The 22,115-nt window shown below is 36.8% G+C and overlaps 1 protein-coding gene across 5 annotated transcripts in view; it reads right to left on the bottom strand.

Annotated features, from left to right (window-relative positions):
• Positions 1-2,268: 2,268 nt before the first annotated feature.
• The window catches only part of ZFYVE16 (zinc finger FYVE-type containing 16), a 64,854-nt gene continuing 45,007 nt past the window's right edge, over positions 2,269-22,115 (bottom strand). For 4 of the 5 annotated variants that reach the window (XM_031666277.1, XM_031666280.1, XM_031666279.1 and 1 more), the window contains 5 exons: positions 21,308-21,388; positions 8,779-8,941; positions 7,838-7,943; positions 6,837-7,004; positions 4,229-4,387 (listed from right to left, as the gene is read on the bottom strand). In XM_031666277.1, coding sequence (XP_031522137.1) covers positions 4,229-4,387; positions 6,837-7,004; positions 7,838-7,943; positions 8,779-8,941; positions 21,308-21,388 — 677 coding nt within the window. Of the gene's footprint in view, positions 4,388-6,836; positions 7,005-7,837; positions 7,944-8,778; positions 8,942-21,307; positions 21,389-22,115 lie in introns of all 5 variants that reach the window. The other variant, XM_021939505.2, reaches the window with a different exon arrangement.

Below are 22,115 nucleotides of genomic sequence, written 5' to 3'. Positions count from 1 at the left end.
CCAATTGTGTACCATCTGGTGGCTAATCTGAAACCTGGACAGTGGCCTACACTATAATTCAGGATTCAGAACCTTTGCTCACCTTGCTTCTGGTGAGTTTCACACATACACAGCTTGGGAGATGATCCCAGGATTTTATTCACAGTTTTAAGGGTTCTTTTCCTTTAGTTCCCTCCTATTTGTGATCTTACCTATACTCTGGTTTCTAGAACCCCATTCTTGGTTTCTGGCCAGAAAGTCAGGGCTTTAAGCCTCCCCACACCATTGCCAGTGTTCTGCCCTGCAATGTCTGCCACTAGTGCACCAGGGGTAAGAGAAGAGTGATACCTCTTTACTGCTGCAGGATTGATGTAGAGCAAGGAAAGTCCAGAAGGTTCCAAGTCATTACCCATGGTGTCTACTGTTGGGGAGGTGGGTCTTACTGCATCTTTCCTGAGGCTTAGAATAGTACAATTAAATTAAAAACGGTTTTGCCCCATAGCCTCCAACCTCCTTTCTGGTCCTCTGACTAGAAAGAGCAAATTGCTCCTTGGACTCTTTTTCTCTGTCAGCTAGCATTTCCAGTTGTCCTGTTAAATGTCTTTTTTCTTTTTCCTTTTTATTTAGTTTTTTGAGACAAGGTTTTGCTCTGTTGCACGATCACAGCTCACTGAAGCCTCAACCTTCTGGGCTCAAGTGATCCCCCCACCTCAGCCCCCATGAAGCTGGTACCACAGGCATAGCCACCACACCTGGCTATTTTTTAAAATTATTTTATTTTTTAGAGACAGTATCTCTCTGTGTTGCTCACTTTGGTCTCAACCCAAGCTCACGTGATCATCCTGCCTTGGTCTCCCAAAGTGCTGGGATTACAGGTGTGAGCCACTGCACCTGGCCCTGTTATGTGTCTATGTGTGGATTTTCTAGTTTATTCTGTTTGGGATTTGTCTGGCTTCTACAATGTGTGGGGTCATGTCTTTCATCAGTTTTTAGAATTCTGCATTCTATCTAAGTATTTGCTCGGTCCTATTCTCACCTCTCCTCACAGCTAATGAAACATATTAGAATTTTTCACTGTATTCTCTATGGGTCTTCTGTTTTTTTCCAGCTGTCTCCCATGTTGCTCTGTGAATAGTTTCTCCTGAGTTATCTTCCAGTTTATAAATTACCCCTGATTGGCTGTGTTCTATTACATCTATTTACTGAGTTTTAAAGTGCAGTTTTTAATGCATATTCTTGAAATGTTTATATTCAGTTCTTTCCCAGATTAGCTCCACAACTTTTTAGAGTATAGTTTCCCATCTCCTGCAAGTACATTCACACATCTGACTTTATTTCTTTTTGTTTGTTTGTTTTTTTGTTTTTTTGAGAGGGAGTCTCGCTCTGTCGCCCAGGCTGGAGTGCAGTGGCCGGAGCAAAGAAAACAAATCTAATACCTGTGTATAAAACAAATCTAATACTACATCTGTGAGTTTGTTTTCATTGCTTCAAGTAATTCTTGCCTCTAGAATCTAGTTTCCTTATATGACTAGTTATTTTTTACTATGTGTTACTAGACATATTTGAAAAGTAATTTGAGGACTACAGTGAAATTACTTTTCCATGGAAAGTATTTACATTTTACTTTCTCTGTCACCCGGAGGCATTACTAGTGTGGGAACACCTTAAAGGAAGTTCAGTGCTTAAGATTCTTTAGATCACTGGGGCAATTCTAAACTTGCCTGTTCTTTTACATTGATTCTTCCACCTCTGATTCATTATCATCCTAAAGGTGAAACTATTTGGGGATCTCAGCCTATTGTGTGGAGGGTCTCCTGTTATATGCATCACCTTATATGGGCCCTGAACTTTAATTTCTGTCCCCCTCACTCATAAGGTTGTCAGAGTAAGGATCCATGCTCGCTTCTCTTATTCTCTTTACTTTTGGACTAGGCATTCCTTATTGTCTGGAAAATCTCTTTGATGATTTAAGGTTATTCTTGTATTTTAATCAGGAATTGTTTTCAACAGGAACATGATGTAAATATCCAAGCATGCAATTTTCAGAAACAGGAAGTTTCCCACAATTGAATCTTTGTTCCTACATGGCCAAATCCTACTCTTTTTGTTGTCATACTCTGCACTTAAGCGCATACTACTTGTGGCATGGAATCCATAAATGTTGATAAAGAACTATGTCTAATTCTGTCAGAACAATTAATCATTTTTAGAAATTTTTGCTTAGAAACCTGGTAAAGTGCTCTGCATGTAGCAAGTATAAAAACACACAAAGTTTGTTGAACAGCTGCATAAAACAGATGGGCTAGCTTTTACTTCATATTTCAAAATTCAGAGAAAGAGAGTAGTATTAAAAGACATACGCCAAAAATAGATCATTGCAGACTGAGTACAAAGAACTATTCTATTTCTTCACTCTTAAAAAATTAAAATTTCAAATTACGTACCAATGACCAAATAAGTAACATTCAGAAACATACTATATATCTACAAAGAATACTTCAAAATGTGCCTCCAAACTTCAGGCACGTAATTCCAATTTTTATTGAATGTAGAGATTTTAAGAAAACAAATCCAAAGCTATTCCATCATGGAACAGCCCTCTACCATTTGGTTATTTTAAGACTGTGCAGTTACTTACACGGCAGAATACACACACTATATTAAGAAAACATAAATTGGGTTTGATATGCAATTGTTTTCATCTTACACCATTTCAATACATTTCACAAATTATAACAGGTTGTCATTTTAGTGAATATCTGCAACACTTTACATTGTTCATGAAGTAGCTACTTCCAGAAGGCTGATATTCTCCTCCAAATTGTCTTTGGCTAGTACTACAGATGTGATTCAGTCCAAACTATATGCCCAAACTGATTAAAATTCTCAGTCTCTCCTAGCTTGAGACCTCAGATCCTGAGTTATAACTTTGACTTGATCTTCAAGTTGAGATGCTTCATAAATATTTTTCTTAAAACAGGGCTATTTAACATAATTTATTTTTCTTGAAATATATCAGTGTTTTTGATACAAAAACATATTACACGTAAGAATATTTAAAGCATCAAAATAATGATTAATTTTTTTACATAAATGACAGGACTACAGTATGCCCCCCACTTTTTTGATGTTTGAAGAGGAAAGCTCTGTAACAATTTCAAATACATAGGATTTAACTTATGTTAATATCCTGTTATAAAAAATAACTACCATATAAAGAATTTAAAATATGCAAAAGTAATTAGTTCATTTAAATTTATACTTATACATTGGTGTCAGTGAAAATATGCTGAGTTGCCAAGAAATTTCTAAGGATTAAAGTGGAAGTAAAAAAACCTGTTTCAGGCTTCATTTATTGCTACATAATGACTACTTCAAGGGTCATCTGGCCTGTCGTCAGTCACTCTTAGAAGTGGTAAATACAGTGGTATACTTTGGAAGGAAAGGAGGAAAAAAATAATGCACTGTGATACAAAAATATTACCTATATATAAATTATTAAAGATTTATAAAACACATTCAGAATATGTTCTTGCTATAAAAACAATATACTTAAATATAGAAGCAAAAAGTCCTGAAGCACCCACAATTATTTTAATATCCATTTAATCAGGAAAAACTATATATATATGGATATATAATACATACATATGTAATAATTTGAGAAGAAAAAAGGCAAAATTCTGATTTTAATCCAAAAAGAGTTTATCTAATTATGGAGGTAGGTCTCCACTCCAATTATACAAATAAGTTATCAGCTTTATTCAAAGAATTGTAAGTCTAAGATCTTGAAACTGGTTTTTGTGCCACTGAAATACAATTTTGACAGACTTCAGAAACCAGTATTCTAACTGGCATATACACAAAACAGATATTTCCTTCATAAGGTTACATCTGAAAAGAGCCTCATTAAAATCATTATTGGCATAAAGAGGTATACCTAAGTGCAGATACTTTGGCTTAGCATTTAAATAACACAGTAAATGCTACAAATTTCTTAGAAGAAATCTTTGTCTTTTTAGTACTTAAATTAATTGTAAAGCTTCAAAAAGTATGGATCTCTTAAATTTTTAGATATTTAAATATTGTGCTAATGATTTGAAAAGATCATTCCTGCCTAAAGAGTAAAGCTTATGTGTTTCAAAAATCAGACATATTTATACTTTTAGTGTTTGTGGCATTTCAGCTTTAGTGCTGGAGTTAGTTTTAACAAATCAGGTTGCAATATGTAATACGGCACATTCTTTCACTAAAAAAGATGTTCTATAATGAAAAACACTAATTCTATTTCTAATGGTAAACTAGAGTTGGAGGTCCCACCATGGATCACAGGTATCAGAGCACTATCAAGATCATTTAGATAATGCTGAGGCAGAAGTTGGCCTTCAGATCCTGCCTGAAATTCAACCTGGAAAAAAAAAAAAACATCTTGATAAGAAAATGAGCAATCTTGTCTAGCTCAGAATGTGAATATAAAATAAGTGAAATATTTTAAAATATCAGTTCAAGCATGTTAAATAAAATATTGATATATTTATTTTAAAAATTCTACATTCTCCTGTATCTTTTATCTGTCTACTACATAAATTATAATTGTCCCTCCCCATATATCATAAAGATAAAATTCCACTATGTCATACTTTATGTTTCCTCTAAATGAACACATAATAAATTAGAGGGATTAAGCTTTGAATAACTGCCGACACTACTTAAATTAAAAACCCCATGGTATTAAAAATACTTAAATTTCAAATTTGTTATTGCAATAAATTAGACTCTAACGTTGGTGCAAATTATGTTTTAATACATTTGGCTAAAAAAAAATTTACAGTGCTTACTCAAATAACAAATAGTGGGTGCTTCCTTGAAAAGAGGGCTTTTAATAGTGAGATAAAAACAAAACCCCTTTTCCAGTGAGAACTATGAGTAAAACATATCCTGGCTGAAGAAAAGCAAACCTTCAGCATATGAACTCACCCATGTTTAGATTAACTATTCTAATGAAGTCTGATTTGAAAATCTATATTGGATGTTGGAAAGAGTTACTTGGATGTCAGAAAGAGAACTTTCAGTTCAAATCTGTTAGGAAAATACATATTCCTATTCCTAAAAAATTAGAAATATTTTCCTAACAGATTTGAACTGAAAGTTGAAAGAAAAACCAATTGTTTTTACATGCAAAATGATTATCACTCCTTGTTAAGAGAAATATGCATTAAAATAACACCGGGGGCCAGGCGTGGTGGCTCACACCTATAATCCCAACACTTTGGGAGGCCGAGGCAGGAGAATTGCTTGAGCCCAGGAGTTCAAGACCAGCCTGGGAAACACAGTGAGACCCCATCTCTTTAAAAAGTAATAATATTAATAATAACGCGGTATTAGTTTTTACCTATCAAATTGTCCAAGTTCAAAAGTTTGATTATATACTTCTTTGATAAGGATGTGGGGGAGGCCAGGTGCAGTGGCTCACATCTATAATCCCAGCACTTTGGGAGGCCAAGGTGGGCGGATCACGTGAGGTCAAGAGTTCAAGACTGGTCCAGCCAACATGGTGAAACCCCATGTCTGCTAAAAATACAAATATTAGCAAGGTGTGGTGGCACATGCCTGTAGTCCCAGCTACTTGGGAGGCTGAGGCAGGAGAACTGCTGGAACCCAGGGGGTAGAGGCTACAGTGAGCCAAAATCATGCCACTGCACTCTAGCCTGGGTGGCAGAATGAGACTCTGTCTCAAAAAAAGGATGTGGGGGAAAGAGCTCTCACAAATTGCTGGAGGAAATAAATATAAATTGATATAACCTCTATATGGGATAATATGGTAACATCTATTGAGTATATACTCAGGCCTGGAAATTCTACTCAGAATTCTTCTTATAGATATACTTATACTATGTAAAAGCAAAATATTGTGGACAACCTGAATGTCTATCAACATGTCAAATATGCACGAATAACGAGTTAGATAAATTATGGTACATTTATATAATCAACTACTATGCCACTTTTTAAAAAAATGTATACTAGTACTAATATCTTTAAGATATATTTAAAAAGGTAAAAAATCTGTAAAAGGGGGAGATGAAAAAGGAGGACACACACTTATTTGCTTGTACATGCATAAAATCACAAAGAATACATAAGAAATGAGTAACACTGATTGCTTGGCCGGAGAGGGAGGATAAAGAAAAGTATGGAGGTGAACTGATGGGTTGGATGTCAACAGTAGGAAAGACATTTCCAAGGCTGTTGCCTTATACAACTCTACTGGGAACCATTTACATTGTAGTCTGGAGTTATTATCTCGAGTCCACCAGTTACATAGAATACAGTGTGAATGCTGCTCTCTGCAAATATTCAGTGAGGTGGTCCTGTTATATATACACTTTTAGACTTTTAAGATTTTAAATCATGTACATATAGAATCTAATCAGAATAAGTAAATTTAAAAACCTACCTATAAAAGGCAGAGTAGTCATGGAGAAAGGTTCAGTAAACTATGGCCTACAGGCCAAACTTGGCCCCACTGGGTAAACAAAATTTCACTGGAACATAGCCACACTTATTTGTTTACATACTGTGAATGGCTGCTTTCCCAATATAATGGTAGTGTTGAGTAGTTGTGAAAGAAACCATACTGCCTACAATGTCCAAAATAGTTACTGTCTGTTCTTTTACGAAAAAAGTTTGCTGACCCGTTGTGGAGATTAATACAGATAATATATGTGAAGTGTGTAGCACACATTTGATGCTCAACAATTTTCATTCTCTTTCATCTCAAAAGGTTGAAGAAAAACTTCACTATTTTAATATGCAATACATTCATTTCAAAAATACATCACAAAAACAGGCCTCACCATATCAGTGTCAGTGGAAACTCTGAGTCCAATTTTATTCATCCCATTACTCTTCAGAGTTTTCAGGTGAGGGCACAGGGCAGCACTACAAGCCATGGCTATTTCTTTTGCAAACTGATAACAAGTTGATAAAATAGATAAATCCTGGTCCTTTAGAAAGTAGAACACCTGAAATATATTTAATTAGGCAACAAGTCATGATTAAAATTAAAGGTAACTTTAAAATGCAACAATTGCTGCTTTCAATTCAAGTTTAATTAAATTCCAATGTAAAGTACCATGAAAATCATTAGTTGTGAGAATTCAATATCAATAGCTTGATCTGTACTATAAGTAAAAACATAAAACCAAAAGTTACGGTAAATATGGAAACGTCTCAGCAATTTTTGCCTGAAGTTAATTTGTAGCAAGGAAAGCCTTATTAAATCAGTATGAGTCTATCCTGTAAAGAACACCTATATGAAGTTAAGATAAAACAAATCACGTTCCATTGTGCCTATATTCTCTATAGGTTCTATTTTGCACATGTAATAAAATCACAAAGAATGCATAAGAAATAAATATGAGGGGGAATAAGGAGGTAGACTAAGGAGTTGGGGGTCTATAGTTTCATATCCTCTAATTTAAAGAAAATACTAAAGCATGAAAAAATAACTTTCATATGTGAATGGTGATTATAAATAAATGACAATAAAATATCTTATTTTTCATAATATCTGAGGAAAATGAAAATATGGTCAAGTAACATATTACAGTACTAAGATGGCAATGCTGGCAACACAGATGGTAGGCAGTACCACCATTTGATAGCCTGAACTAACCCTATGGAAATCCAATTCTGGTGTATAAAAGTCTGGGGTGGAAATGTGTGTGTCTCAAAGTGTAGCATAAAAAGTATAATAAGCTACGCATAAATATTTAGAGATTGAGTATGCACAATCTCCAAAGAACAAAAATCATACTGAAACACAGCATGTAAAGGGACCTTCTTTCTTAGCTACCTCGGTACACTTTACAATCTTCTCATCAGTTTCAAAATCTGCTTCCAGTTTTATTTTTTCACTTGGAAATCCTTGTAATGACATTCCATCCACTGAACTGGTAACACTATGAAATAAAACATAATACAATAGAATTATTGGCACCAATGTGTTTTTTGAAATGAATTATTAGATTTGAACAGACAGAATAAGAGAAAAAATATAAAAGAAGATATCTCCATTATATACAAAATAATTAAATCTGTAGTTCATATTCATTTACCAAGATTTCTTGATTGTGTAGTAATCTTTTTTTGTTCATCAATAAATTATATCTCCTTTTTCATATGCCCAATTCAGACCTGAAGTTTAAAATACCTTAGATAGTCTAATAAAAAAGCTGCCTCATGAATTCAAAAACTCTGTTTTGGAATCCTTCAGCCCTCTTCTTCCTTCTTTGCTCCAGACCCCTTAGCCAATCTCAAAAAAAGAAAGAAAATGGGTAACTGAAGAGAGGAAGGAGTGGCAGTAATAATCTGTAAGGCCTCTAATGTAAATATTATTAAATTCAGTTGTTTGTATTTATAGTGAATCAAAATAATACAGTATATATCTTCCAAAGGGAATCTTTTACTTATGTGACAAAAATAGGTACCATCTGAAAGAAAAAATGTCTTGCCTTTCTCAGCTGTGGCATCAAGCCCACACTGCTACACAATGGATGTTTCATCATCAAGCCCCTCCCAAATAGACCATCCTGGCCCAAAAACCACACCACCATTTATGAAGCTAGTTAGGTACATGTTTGAAAAACAGATTGCATTCATTAATTTGAGTAAAGGCATTTAAATTGATGGTATAAAAATTGATTCGTTCATAAAATACTTAATTTTATTAATAGGATGTTTTAATCCTGCACTTCCCTTCAAATCAATTATATTTTAGAATTTAAAAATTCCTACCCTTTGTTTCCTTTTTCTTCAGCATCTACCCAGCAGATATCCACGTATTCTCTCAGGTCTACTGCATCAACTTTCCCACACGTAATTTTAAAGTCTTTCTGCTCTCGTAAAGCTAGCCGCAAGCCATTCATGGTCTCTGGAGTTATTTGTACCATTAAGCCATCTAGAAATGAGAGTAAGTTTCACATTTCTTTTGCCAAATACCAATTTGTATATCTAAGCCATAAAATTTGCTACCAAAATATGTTCTGTGTAAGATTCAAGTTTTAAATCATTTGCTAATCATCTTAATGGTTGTTTTCCACTAGGAAATAAGTATTTTGCAAAGTTAAGAATTTTTTTTTAAGGTTGAAACAAAGATGAGAATTTCTGCTTCTGGCTATGATGAAATAACTCGTACCAAATCGCCCTTTCATGACAACCAACCCTAAGACTAGATAAAATATATGAGATAACTGTTTTTAGGTTCTGGACAATAGGCAGTGCAATACTGAGATCCCTAGAGGGAATCTGAAGAGGTTAAGCCCACAGTTATCTCCAGGCACAGAGAGGAAATTATTCCCAGACAGAGAGTCCTTACTCTCTGCCCTGGGCTCTCTGCCTGGGGATAATTTCTTCAAGGTGACCCACTAAGTCTACAATGGCCCTATTGGCTGAGAACTCAGAGATAAAGAGTTCGGTGAAGCCTAGAATCTGCAGTCAGGACACTTAAGAGTGGGGCACTAGAAAACTGCATGGAAGACTTTGAAGTCTTTGGACTAGAACTGGGGACACAATAACAGAGTGAGACTAGATGAGGCTTAAACATAGCATAGTGTTATAGCAATGGGGAACAGAATGGAAATAATAGAAGTTAAATAATGTTGGGGAATTTGGTCATGTGGACCAACCAAAGTGAATAGACTTTATTAACACCTGATTAACAAACATTGTAGACAAGCCAAAAGGAAGCCCTTACAAAATCTATAGGCAAAATAGATTTGAAGACTGAGTACTGTCAAATTAGTGGGGACTGGGAAACACCTTAGGATTTCTACAAATCCATCTTAATAAAGTGAAAAATCAAATCTATACAATGTCAAGGTTATCAACCATGAAACTGCCTACTAAAACATAAACAAACCTTCTTCAGCAAAATGTAATTAGAATCTAGTTTCTAAAGCATGTAACAATGACAAATACACAACCAAAAATTACTAGACAGGCCAGGTGTGGTGGCTCACAAATGTAATCCCAGTGCTTAGGGAGGCCAAGGAGGGAGTATCTCTTAAGGCTAGGAGTTCAAGACCAGCCTGGACAACACAGTGAAACCCCATCTCTACAAAACATTCAAAAATTAGCCAGGTGTGGTGGTGTGCACCTGCAGTCCCACCTACTCAGGAGGCTGATGCAGGAGGATCACTTAGCCCAGGAGTTCAAGGCTGCAGTGAGCTATGACTGTACCACTGTACTCCAGCCTGGGCAACAGAGTGAGAGCCTGTCTCAAAAAAAAAAAAAAAAAAATCACTAGACAGAAATGAGAAAATGTGACCCCTTCGGCAACTAAAGCCAACTTCAAGATGGCCAATTAAGCATATAAAAATTTTAAAAGAGCTATAATAAATATATTCAAAGACAGGCTGGGAGCAGTGGCTCATGCCTGTAATCCCAGCACTTTGGGAGGCCAAGGCGGGCGGATCATGAGGTCAGGAGATCGACACCATCCTGGCTAACACGGTGAAACCCTGTCTCTACTAAAAATACAAAAAATTAGCCGGGCGTGGTGGCAGGCGCCTGTAGTCCCAGCTACTCGGGAGGCTGAGGCAGAAGAATGGCTTGAACCCGGGAGGTGGAGCTTCCAGTGAGCCAAGATCGTGCCACTGCACTCCAGTCTGGGCAAAAGAGACTCCATTTCAAAAAAAAAAATATATATATACACACACACACACACACACACATATATGTATGTATATTCAAAGACCTACAGGAAACACATTCAAAGAATAAAAAGCAAATATGGGCTAAATAAATGTATAATAAATCTTGAGAGAAATACCAACTGGAAAAAGAAACAAAAAGAAATTCTGGAACAGGAAAGTACAATCTAACTAAAACTGAAACCTCAAAGGAAAGACTTAACAGTAGACTAAATAAAGCAAAAAAAGAACTGGAGAAAATAAAGAAAAATCAGAATAAATAAAGAAAAGTATCCAATCTGAAGAACACAAAGAAAAAACATTGAAGAAAAAATGAGCAGAGCATCAAGAATCTATGGGATGACACAAAACAATCTAACACACACGTACATATATTTGCGTACACAGACACAGACACACACACACACACACACACACACACAGTGACAGAGTCCTAGAAGAAGAGAGACTGGGATCTAGGCACACATAGTTAAGCTGATAAAAAACAAATATAAAGATGGTATCTCAAAAACAGACTGATGCCAATGGCTCACACCTGTAATTCCAGTATTTTGGGGAGGCTGAGGTGGGAGGATCACTTGAGTCCAGGAGATTGAGACCAGCCTGGACAACATAGGAAGTCCTCATCTTTACAATTTTTTTTTTTAATTAGCCAAGCGTGGTGGCATGTGCTTGTAATCCCAACTACTCAGAGGCTGAGATGGGAGGATCGCTTGAGCCCAGAAGTTCAAGCCCCAGCCTGCACGACATAGTGAGACCTTGTCTCTACAAAAAAACAAAACAAAACAAAATAGCCAGGTGTGGTGGTGTGTGCCTGTAGTCCTAGCTACTCAGGAGGCTGAGGTGGGAGGACTGCCTGAGCCTAGGAGGTTGAGGCTGCAGTGAGCCATGATCATGCCACTGCACTCCCACCTGGGTAAGAATGAGATCCTGGGTGAGAATGAGTCTCAAAAAAAAAAAAAAGAAAGAAAGAAAGAGACAGAAAAGAAATAAGAGGAAAAATATTTGGATCTCTCAAATTCCATTATCAGAGTGACAGATATGGCACATAAAAATGAATCATAAAAGTTCACTTCTTAAAAGGTATTAATTGATAAACATGGATCCAGACAGGTGTGCTTACGATTATTGCTTCTATTATATTAAGAGTCCCAGTCAATAACCAAAATAAATAAATAAAGAGCATAAGAATTGCAAAGAAAAAAGCAAAATTACACAATTTGATTATATAATTTTAGCTACACAGAAAAGTCTAAAAGAATCTACAGATAAATTATTATAAATAAGAGTATATAATGTAGCTGAATATAAGTTTAAAAATGCAGAGATAAATTTATTTCTACATACCAGAAACAGATTACAATTTTAATTTAATAAGATACTATTTACATCGGCAATAAAATCTATAAGGTAAAGGAATAAATCAAGAAAATATATACAAGGCCTAAACCAAAAATCATAAAGTCACGTACCACAAAACAACATTTCAGTCAATGAGGGATCACATATACAACAGTAATCCCATAAGATTATAATACAGTATTTTTTACTGTGCCTTTTCTGTGTTTAGATATGTTTAGATACACAAATGCCATCATATTATAATTGTCTACCATATGCAGAACAGTAACATGCCGTACAGGTTCACAAACTAGGAGCAATTGGCTATACCATATAGCCTAGGTATGCACTAGACTATACCATCTAGGTTTGTGTAAGTGCACTCTGTGAAGTTTGCACAATGACAAGATTGCCTAATGAAACGTTTCTCAGAATGTATCCCCATCACTAAGCAACACATAACTGTAGATTTGAAATAAGGTGAGAGTCTACTATATGGATAGGAACACTGAAAATGGAAAATGTGCCAATTTTCTCAAAATTAAGCTAATGATTTAATGCAACCCCAAATAAAAATTCCCATGGACCTTTTGTAAACCTGACAAGTTGATCCTGAAATTAATATGAAAAATCGAAGGATTTACACTGGCCAGGACACCACTGAAAAGAAGAATAAAGCATATGGGTGCCATCAACCTCCTGAGTAGCTTGGGGTACAGGTGCATGCCACCATGAAGTTTTCATTTTAATTGCTGTAATTTTGAACTCCAGAATTTATATATTTTTCTTATAATTTTATCATTTCTATTACTTCATTGATATTCTGTTTGGTTAGACATCATTCTCATGCTTTCCTTTGGTTGTTTAGACAGAGTTTCCTTTAGTTGTCTGAATGTATTTTAAATAATTGATTTACACCCTTTGTCTTGTAAGTGTAATGTCTTTGTTTCCTTAGGGACAGTTCCTGTTACTTGCTTTTCCCTTCACGTATAGACCATATTTTCCTGTTTCTTTGCATATCTGGCAATTTTATGTTGAAAATGAGACATTTTAAGTAATTAATGAGGCAACCCTGGAAATCAGATTTTGTCTTCTCCACAGTTTGTTTTTGTTGCTGTTTGTTGTTATGTGGCTTTTTTGAACTAATTCTGTAAAATCTGCATTCTTTGTCATACATATAAGTCTCTGCTGAGTTAGCTTCTTAGTTGTCTAATTATTGAACTGAGATATCCTTAAATGCCTGAAACCAGTAACTATCCTAGTCTTTGCTGGAAGGTCTATGTGCTTGTTAGGGCATGCCTTCAACATTCAAGTCAGGCAGTGGACAACTCTACCTTGGCTATCACTTCCTGCTTGTGCAGAGGCTCAAGGTCCATCTGAGGTGGACACATAGGACCTTCCCAGGTCTTTCCTGGGCATGTGCACAGCCTTGTACTTGCAACTTGCATGTGACCCCTTACCAACATAGCATTCTCCAGCTTTTACTTTTAACCTTTAGATTTACCTGTTGTTTGCCTCAATTGTTATCCACAGCTCTATTTAACCACAGAGGCTGGTTAAATACTTGCTGTATGCATAATCATTCCATTTTGACAAATGCTCCCTGAGAAAAGATTTTTCCCACTGGGTAACCTTAGAGTCAGGACAAGTAAAACAGCCTTGTAAGTAGGGTCTTCCAGGAAACCACCTGAGAAGTCAAATGACAACCGTCTGATAGTAAGTTTTTGAAGGAGCTCCAACCCCTTACTGCCCCCACCATTGGCTATAAGCCTGCTGGTTTTCAAGGATTCTGCTGTGCTGCAGAAGAGAGGATAGGTATAGGGCAAGTTAAAATAACGGAAAGCTTGCTATTCTTACCAAGATTCTGTCATTTTTTCTTTAATAAACCATCCCCAATTGCTACAAACTTTTGGTTAATTTCCAGAGTTCTGAAAGAGTTGCTTCTGATTCTTTGCCAGTTTCCTCATTCCTTTTATGGGGCAGAGTATTTTTTGAGGTTTTCAGTGTGGCAACTTTCACTAATGTCATCCTCCAGAGTATCTCAGTTACACAGCTTTATAGGAAACCCTTTTATCCAAAGAAATAGGAAAATATGGCCTATATACGAAGGGAAAAGCAAGTAACAGGGACTGTCCGTAAGGAAACAAAGACATTACACTTACTAGACAAAGGGTATAAATCAATTATTGTAAATATGCTCACACAACTAAAGGAAACTATGTCTAAAGAATCAAAGAAAGTATGAGAATCATGTCTAACCAAACAGAGTATCAATGAAATGATATAAATTACAAAATTGTAAGAAAAAAATACAAATTCTGGAGTTCAAAATTACTATTAAAATGAAAACTTCACTAGTGGAGTTCAACAACAGATTTGATTAGGCAGAAGAATTTGTGAATCTGAAAAGAGACCAACTAAGACTACCCGGTCTGATGAACAGGAAGAAAAAAGAAGAAAAATGAACAGAACCTCAGAGACGTTGTGGGTATATCATCAAGAATAACAACATATGCGGCTGGGCAGAGTGGCTCATGCCTGTAATCCCAGCACTTTAGGAGGTTGAGGCAGGTGGATCACCTGAGGTCAGGAGTTCGAGACCAGCCTGGCCAACATGGTGAAACCCTGTCTCTACTAAAAGTACAAAAAATTAGCTGGGCGTGGTGGTGGGCGCCTGTAATCCCAGCTAACGGGAAGCTGAGGCAGGAGAAACGCTTGAACCTGGGAGGCGGAGGTTGCAGTGAGTCAAGATCGCGCCATTGCACTAAAGCTTGGGCAACAACTGGGAAACTACATCTTAAAAAAAAAAAAAAGAATACCAATATATGCATAATGAAAAACACTAATCTGAACATCTAAGAATCACGGAGAATTCCAAGTACACTATAAACGCAAAGGGATCCAGCCCTAAACACATCATAGTCAAATTGTGAATGACAAAGAGTGACATGAAAGCAGCAACAAAGCAAATCATGACATACAAAGGATTTCAAATAAAATTAACTGCTGACTTCCTAATCAGAAACTATGTAGAGGCCAGGCACAATGGCTCATGCCTATAATTCCAATGCTTTGGGAGGGTGAAGCAGGAGGAATGCTTGAGCCCAGGAGTTTGAGACCAGCCTGGGCAACACAGTGAGATCCTGTCTCTACAAAAAATAGAAAAAAATTAGCTAGACATGGTGGTACATGTCTGTAGTTCCAGCTACTCAGGAGGCTGAGATGGGAGGGTCGTTTGAGCCCAAGAGTCAAGGCTGTAGTGAGCTGTGATTGTGCCACTGCACTCCAGCCAGGGTGACAAAACTAAATCCTGTCTCAAAAAAAAAAAAAGAAAGAAAAGGAAAAAAAAAAAAGAAACCACGGAGGCCAGAAGACAGTGGAAAGACATATTCAAAGTGCTAAATGAAAAATATTATTAACCAGAAAGTCTACATCCAGCAAAACTCTTCTTCAAAAATGAAGAAGAAATTAGCACATTCCCATATAAACAAAAACAGAGAAAACGTGTTGCTGGCGCATCTCAAGTACAAGAACTACTAAAGGGAGTCCCTCACACTTAAATAAAAGGATGCTAGACAGTAACTTGAATGCACATGAATAAAAGAATAGGTAAGGTAACTACATAGGTTAATATATAAGAACATAAATGTATTTTGGGTTGTAAGTCTTTCCTCTTCTCATTTAAAAAACATCTGCATAAATCAATAATTATAAATCAGTGTTGATGGGCACATAATGTATAAACACGTAGTTTGTATGGCAATAACAACACAAAGGAGGAGAGAGGAAATGATAAACAGGAGTAAACTTTTTATATACTATGGAAATTAGATTGGTATTTATCTGAATTATATTGTTAAAACATTTAGGTATTAACTGTAATGCCTATTAAATAACTAAACAAAAATATTAAAAGAAATGACAAGTGAATTAAAATGGCACACTAGAAAATATCTAACACACAAAAAAAATCTAACACAAAAAAACAGTAGGGAAGGAACAGAGAAACAAAATATAATTGACAAACCTTTACTAGAATAACCAAGAAAAAAAGAAGATTCAAATTACTAAAATCAGCAATTAATGAGGGGACATTACTACCAACATCACAGAAATAAAGGATTATAAGGGAGTACTACGAAGAATGCTATGCCAACAAATTAGATAACATAAATGAAATGGATAAATTCTTAGTGATGTGGTTAGGCTTTGTGTCCCCACCCAAATCTCATCTTGAATTCTAATCCCCATAATCCTCACATGTCAAGGGAGAGAACAGGTGGAAGTAACTGAATCATGGGGGCAGTTTCCCCTATGCTGTTCTTGTGATAATGAGACAGTTCTAGAAAGATCTGATGGTTTTATAAGGGGCTCTTCCCCTTAGCTCAGCACTTCTACCTGCCGCCTTGTGAAGAAGGTGCTTTGCTTCCCCTTCACCTTCTGCCATGATCATAAGTTTCCTGAGGCTGTGCTGAACTGTGAGACAATTAAACCTCTTTCCTTTATACATTACCCAGTCTCGGGTATGTCCTTATATAGCAGCATGAGAACGGACTAATACAGTAAACTGATACCACACAGAGTGGGGTGTTGCTATAAAGATACTTGAAAATGTGGAAGTGACTTTGGAACTGCATATCAGGCAGAGGTTGGAACAGTTTGGTGGGCTCAGAAGAAGAGAGGAAGATGTGGGAAAGTCTGAAACCTCCTAGCGACTTGTTGAATAGCTTTGACCAAAATGCTGATAGTGATATGGACAATGAAGTCCAGGCTGAGGTGATCTCAGATAGAGAGGAGGAACTTGTTGGGAATGAGAATAAAGGTGACTGTTGCTATGCTTTGGCAAAGAAACTGGCAGCATTTTGCCCCTGCCCTAGAGATCTGTGGAACTTCGAACTTGAGAGAGATAATTTAGGGTATCTGGCAGAAGAAATTTCTAAGCAGCAAAGCATTCAAGAGGTGATTTAGGGGCTCTAAAAAGCATTAAGTTTTATGCATTCACAAAGAGATACGTTGGAATTGAAACTTATGTTTAAATGGGAAGCAGAGCATAAAAGTTTGGAAAATTTGCAGCCTGACAATGCAATAAAGAAAAACCCATTTTCTGAGAAGAAACTTGCATAAGTAATGAGGAGCCAAACATTAATCCCCAAGACAATGGGGAAAATGTCTCTAGGGCATCTCAGGGACCTTCACAACAGCCCCTCCCATTACAGGCCTGGAGGTCTAGGAGGGAAAAATGGTTTTGTGGGCCGGGTACAGGGCCTTACTGCTTTGTGTAGTCTCAGGACTTGGTGCCCAGTGTCTCAGTCATGGCTAAAGGGGCCAACATACAGCTCAGGCCATTGCTTCAAAGGGTGCATGCCCCAAGCTTTGGTGGCTTACAGGTGGTGTTGGGCCTGTAGGTGCACAGAAGTCAAGAACTGAGGTTTGGGAACCTCCACCTAGATTTCAGAGGATGCATGGAAATGCCTGGAGGTCCAGGCAGAAGTTTGCTGCAGGTGTGGAGCCCTCACGGAGAACCTCTGCTAGGGCAGTGTAGAAGGGAAATGTGGGGTTGGAGCACTCACAAAGAGTCCCCACTGGGGCACTGCCTAGTGGAGCTGTGAGAAGAGGGTAAACATACTCCAGACCCCAGAATGGTAGATCCACCAACAGCTCGTACTGTGTGCTTGGAAAAGTGCCAGACACTCAACGCCAGCACATGAAAACAGCTGTGAGAGGCTGTACCCTGCAAAGCCACAGGGCCAGAGCTGCCCAAGGCTGTAGAAGCCCACCTTTTACATCAGCATGACCTGGATGTGAGACATGGTGTCAAAGGAGATCATTTTAGAGGTATAAGATTTGATTGCACTGCTGGATTTCAGACTCGCACGGGGCCTGTAGTGCCTTCATTTTGGCCAATTTCTCACATTTGGAATGGGTGTATTTACCCAATGCCTGTACCCTAAATGTAGCTGGGAAGTAACTAACTTGCTTTTGATTTTACAAGCTCATAGGCAGAAGGGACTTGCCTTGCCTCAGATGAGACTTTGGACTTGGACTTTTGGGTTAATGCTGGAATGTGTTAAGATTTTGGGAGACTGTTGCAAAGACATGTTTGTGTCTTGAAATGTGAGGACATGAGATTTGGGAGGGGCCAGGGGAAGAATGATATAGTTAGGCCTTGTGTCCCTACCCAAATCTCATTTTGAACTGTAATCCCCATTAATCCCCACATGTCAAGGGAGAGACCAGGTGGAGGTAACTGGATCATGGGGGCAGTTTCCCCCATGCTGTTCTAATGATAGCAAGTGAGTTCTCACAAGATCTGATGGTTTTATAAGGGGCTCTTCCCCCTTAACTCAGCACTTCTCCTTCCTGCTGCCTTGTGAAGAAGGTGCCTTGCTTCCCCTTCACCTTCCACCACGACTGTAAGTTTCCTGAAGCCTCCCCAGCCATAATGAACTGTGAGCCAATTAAACCTCCTTCCTTTGTAAATTACCCAGTCTCAGGCAGTTCTTCATAGCAGTGTGAAAACGGACTAACACACTTAGAAAGCCACATATTGATATAATTGATTAAAAAAGAATTAGAAAATCTAAATGTATGGACAGAATTGTGTTCCCCCAGAATTCGTATGTTGAAGCCCTAACCCCCAAATATAACTGTATTTGGAGTTGGGCCTTTAAGGAGGTAATTAAAGCTAAATAAAGTCATAAAGGTGAGGCCTTAATCTGAAAGGACTGGTGTTTTTTTGTTTTTTGTTTGTTTGTTTGTTTGTTTGTTTTGAGACAGTCTCTCACTCTGTCACCCAGGCTAGAGTGCAATCGCACGATCTCGGCTCACTGCAACCTCTGCCTCCCAGGTTCATATGATTCTCCTGCCTCACCCTCCCAAGTAGCTGGGATCACAGGCACCCACCACTATGCCCAACTAATTTTGTATTTTTAGTCGAGATGGGGTTTCACCATGGTGGCCAGGCTCAAACTCCTGACCTCAAAAGATCCACCTGCCTCAGCCTCCCAAAGTGCTGGGATTACAGGCATGACCCACCATACCCAGCCTAGGACTAGTGTTCTTATAAGAAGAGGAGATACTGGAGCTCTGAGAGTGCACACAGAGAAAAGGCCATGTAAGGACACAGCCACCCACAAGCCAAGGAGACAAGCCTTACCAGAAACCAACCTTGTTGGCACCTTGATCTTGGACTTCTAGCCTCCAGAATTGTGAGAAAATAAATATATGTTTTTTACATTACTCAATCTGTTGTATTTTGTTATGGCAGCCCAAATTGATTAAGATGAAGTAATCACAAAAAAAAAAACTGAAAATACTCATAAGTAAAAGAGTAGACATAATTATTTGCAGCGACTGGATCTTATTTGGATACCGATTTGAACAAACATTTTAAGAAGTGAGAAAATCGGGGTAATGTGACTACTGATTGGATATACAGGAATTATTGATATAATATTTATGTGTGATAATACAGGTGTCCCTTATCAGAAGTGCACAGGGCCAAAAGTGTTTCAGATTTCAGATTTTTTTTTTGGATTTTGGAATATTTGCATTATATACTTGGCAGTTGAGCATCTGAAATTGAAATGTGAAATCTGAAATGCTCCAATGAGCACTTCTATAGAGTGTCATGTCAGCGCTCAAAGAGTTTAGGATTTTGAAGCATTTCAGATTTCAGATTTTTGGATTTGGAATGCCTAATCTGTAGTTTTGTGCTTACGTTTCTTAAAAAATACTTTTTCTTTTAGAAATATATATTATTTGTGAATGAAATGATATAATAAAAATAATACAATGAGAGGAGAGTAGGTAAGGAGTATGGATAAAGTAGGATTGGCTATAAATTGATAATTGTCAAAGGTGGGTGATGGTTCCATTAATGTTTATCATATTATCCTTTTTTGCTTTTATACATGCTTGATTTTTTCATAGTAAAAGTGAAAATGTTTACAATAATAATAAAATAGTATGGAATTGGTACAGAGTTAAGCAAACGGACTAAAACAAAACAAAAGCTAAGAATATATAGCCCAGAAATGGATTACTGTGCAAGTAAAACATGCTATGTGACAGAGATAGCATTAACAATTACTAGGGCAAAGGGAAAATTCAATATCTGATGCTGGATCAACCCCTATTCAAATGACAAAAAAAGTCACTGGATTTCTCTACTTCACACAGCACACAAAATTAAATTCCAGATAAATTAGGGACTTAAGTGTGAAAGGCAAAACTTTAAATCTTCAAAGACAACATAGGAGAATATCTTTCAAAACCATATCATAGACTTCTTACATAAAAAACATTAGCCATAAAAGAGTCATAAATTATACTGTATTAAAATGACAACTTCTATTTAAAAAGACACTACAAATGGGAGAGGAGGAATATAAAATACATAAAGTTGTGTAACTACAAGTCAGTCAGAAAAAGATGCACAATCCAATAGAAAAAAGGGCAAAAGATATGAACAGACATTTCACAGAAGAGGCAACATGCATGTCCAATAAATACGTAATAGGATGCTCTGCTTATTAGTAATTAGGGATATGCTAATTATGACTATATTCAGAGACACCTACAGGATTGACACAAATTAAGCAGTCTGATAATATCATGTCTGGAGAAAATGTAGACCAATCATAAATTTTATATATTCTGATGGTAATGTAAATTGGTACAACCAATTTGGAAAGCAACTTAGCAATACTTTGTAAAGTGAACATTTACTAATCTATTAGCCCATAAATTCCACTCTTGCATATATATTTTAGAGAAACTCTTGAATATATTCTTAGAAGAGAAACAACCCAGAAGTTCATGATCAGGAGATGAATATATTGTCTTACAGTCACAAAATATTTAACAGCATTTAAAATGAATAAGCTATAGTTGTAAGAAACAACGTGCATAAATTTTAGAAACTCATGTATGAAAATAGGGAATTCCACATAACTATGTGAAGAATGATTTCACTTTTATTTATCTCTGAAATAAGCATAAACAATATGTTGTTTAGGCAGATGTATATACAAAGTAAAAAACAATTAAGCAAGAGAATGATAAACACCGTATTCAGTCTAGTCACTAATACCTGGGGAGAGGCAGAAGAGAGAGGTAAGTCTTCTACTTCTTGTGCTGATTGATTTCATAAGTTTGTGGTACTGTGCTTTATAACTTACATATGTTCTTGTGTAAATATCAAATATATTTTTAAAAGGTTACAGAAAAATTACTCTACATTAAAACATCATTAAAAATGAAATTCATACCTTCAACTATGCTGGACTTAGCAAGAAATCCTGAAGATGTTTTTAGAGCTCCATTGAATACCACAAAACTTGCACCTGTCACTGATCAAGAAATACAACAATTATTTGTTTTGAACTGCTCATTTTTATGTTACACATTTGTTAAATGCAGAATGTGGATATGCACATAAGTACTCAATAAATGTTATACCCACACAACTTACACTAGAAAACTAATTATAAAAACAAAAAAAAGAGAGATAAAATATTACATTAAAGTAAGTTAATGCGGCTGGATGCAGTGGCTCATGCCACCGGATTGGTGGCTCAATCCCAGCACTTTGGGAGGCCAAAAAGGGCGGATCACCTGAGGTCAAGGGTGGATCACCTGACCAGCCTGGCCAACATGATGAAACCTCGTCTCTACTAAAAATACAAAAATTAGCCAGGAGTGGTGGCAGGCACCTATAATCCCGGCCACTCAGGAGGCTGAGGCAGAACTGCTGGAACCCGGGAGGTGGAGGTTCCAGTGAGCCGAGATCGTGCCACTGCACTCCAGCCTGGACGACAGAGCGAGACTCTGTCTCAAATAAATAAATAAACTTATATTTAATAAATTAATAAATTTATTAAATAAATAATTTAAGTTTTATTAACAATTGATGGAGTATTATACTGTTTTAAATGTTTGTGCCTATATTACTGAGGGTGCAGGAAATCAAACATTCACTACTGGTGACAGCACAAATCAGAACAGTCTTTCTGGAGCCCTAACTTGGCATTTTTCTATTAAAATTACAAGTAAATGTAATTTTGACACACCAATTCC

This window comes from Papio anubis, chromosome 5 (genome assembly GCF_008728515.1).
Source record: "Papio anubis isolate 15944 chromosome 5, Panubis1.0, whole genome shotgun sequence".
In the NCBI taxonomy this organism is placed as follows: domain Eukaryota; kingdom Metazoa; phylum Chordata; class Mammalia; order Primates; family Cercopithecidae; genus Papio; species Papio anubis.
This window is presented reverse-complemented; position numbering and strand designations above follow the sequence as displayed.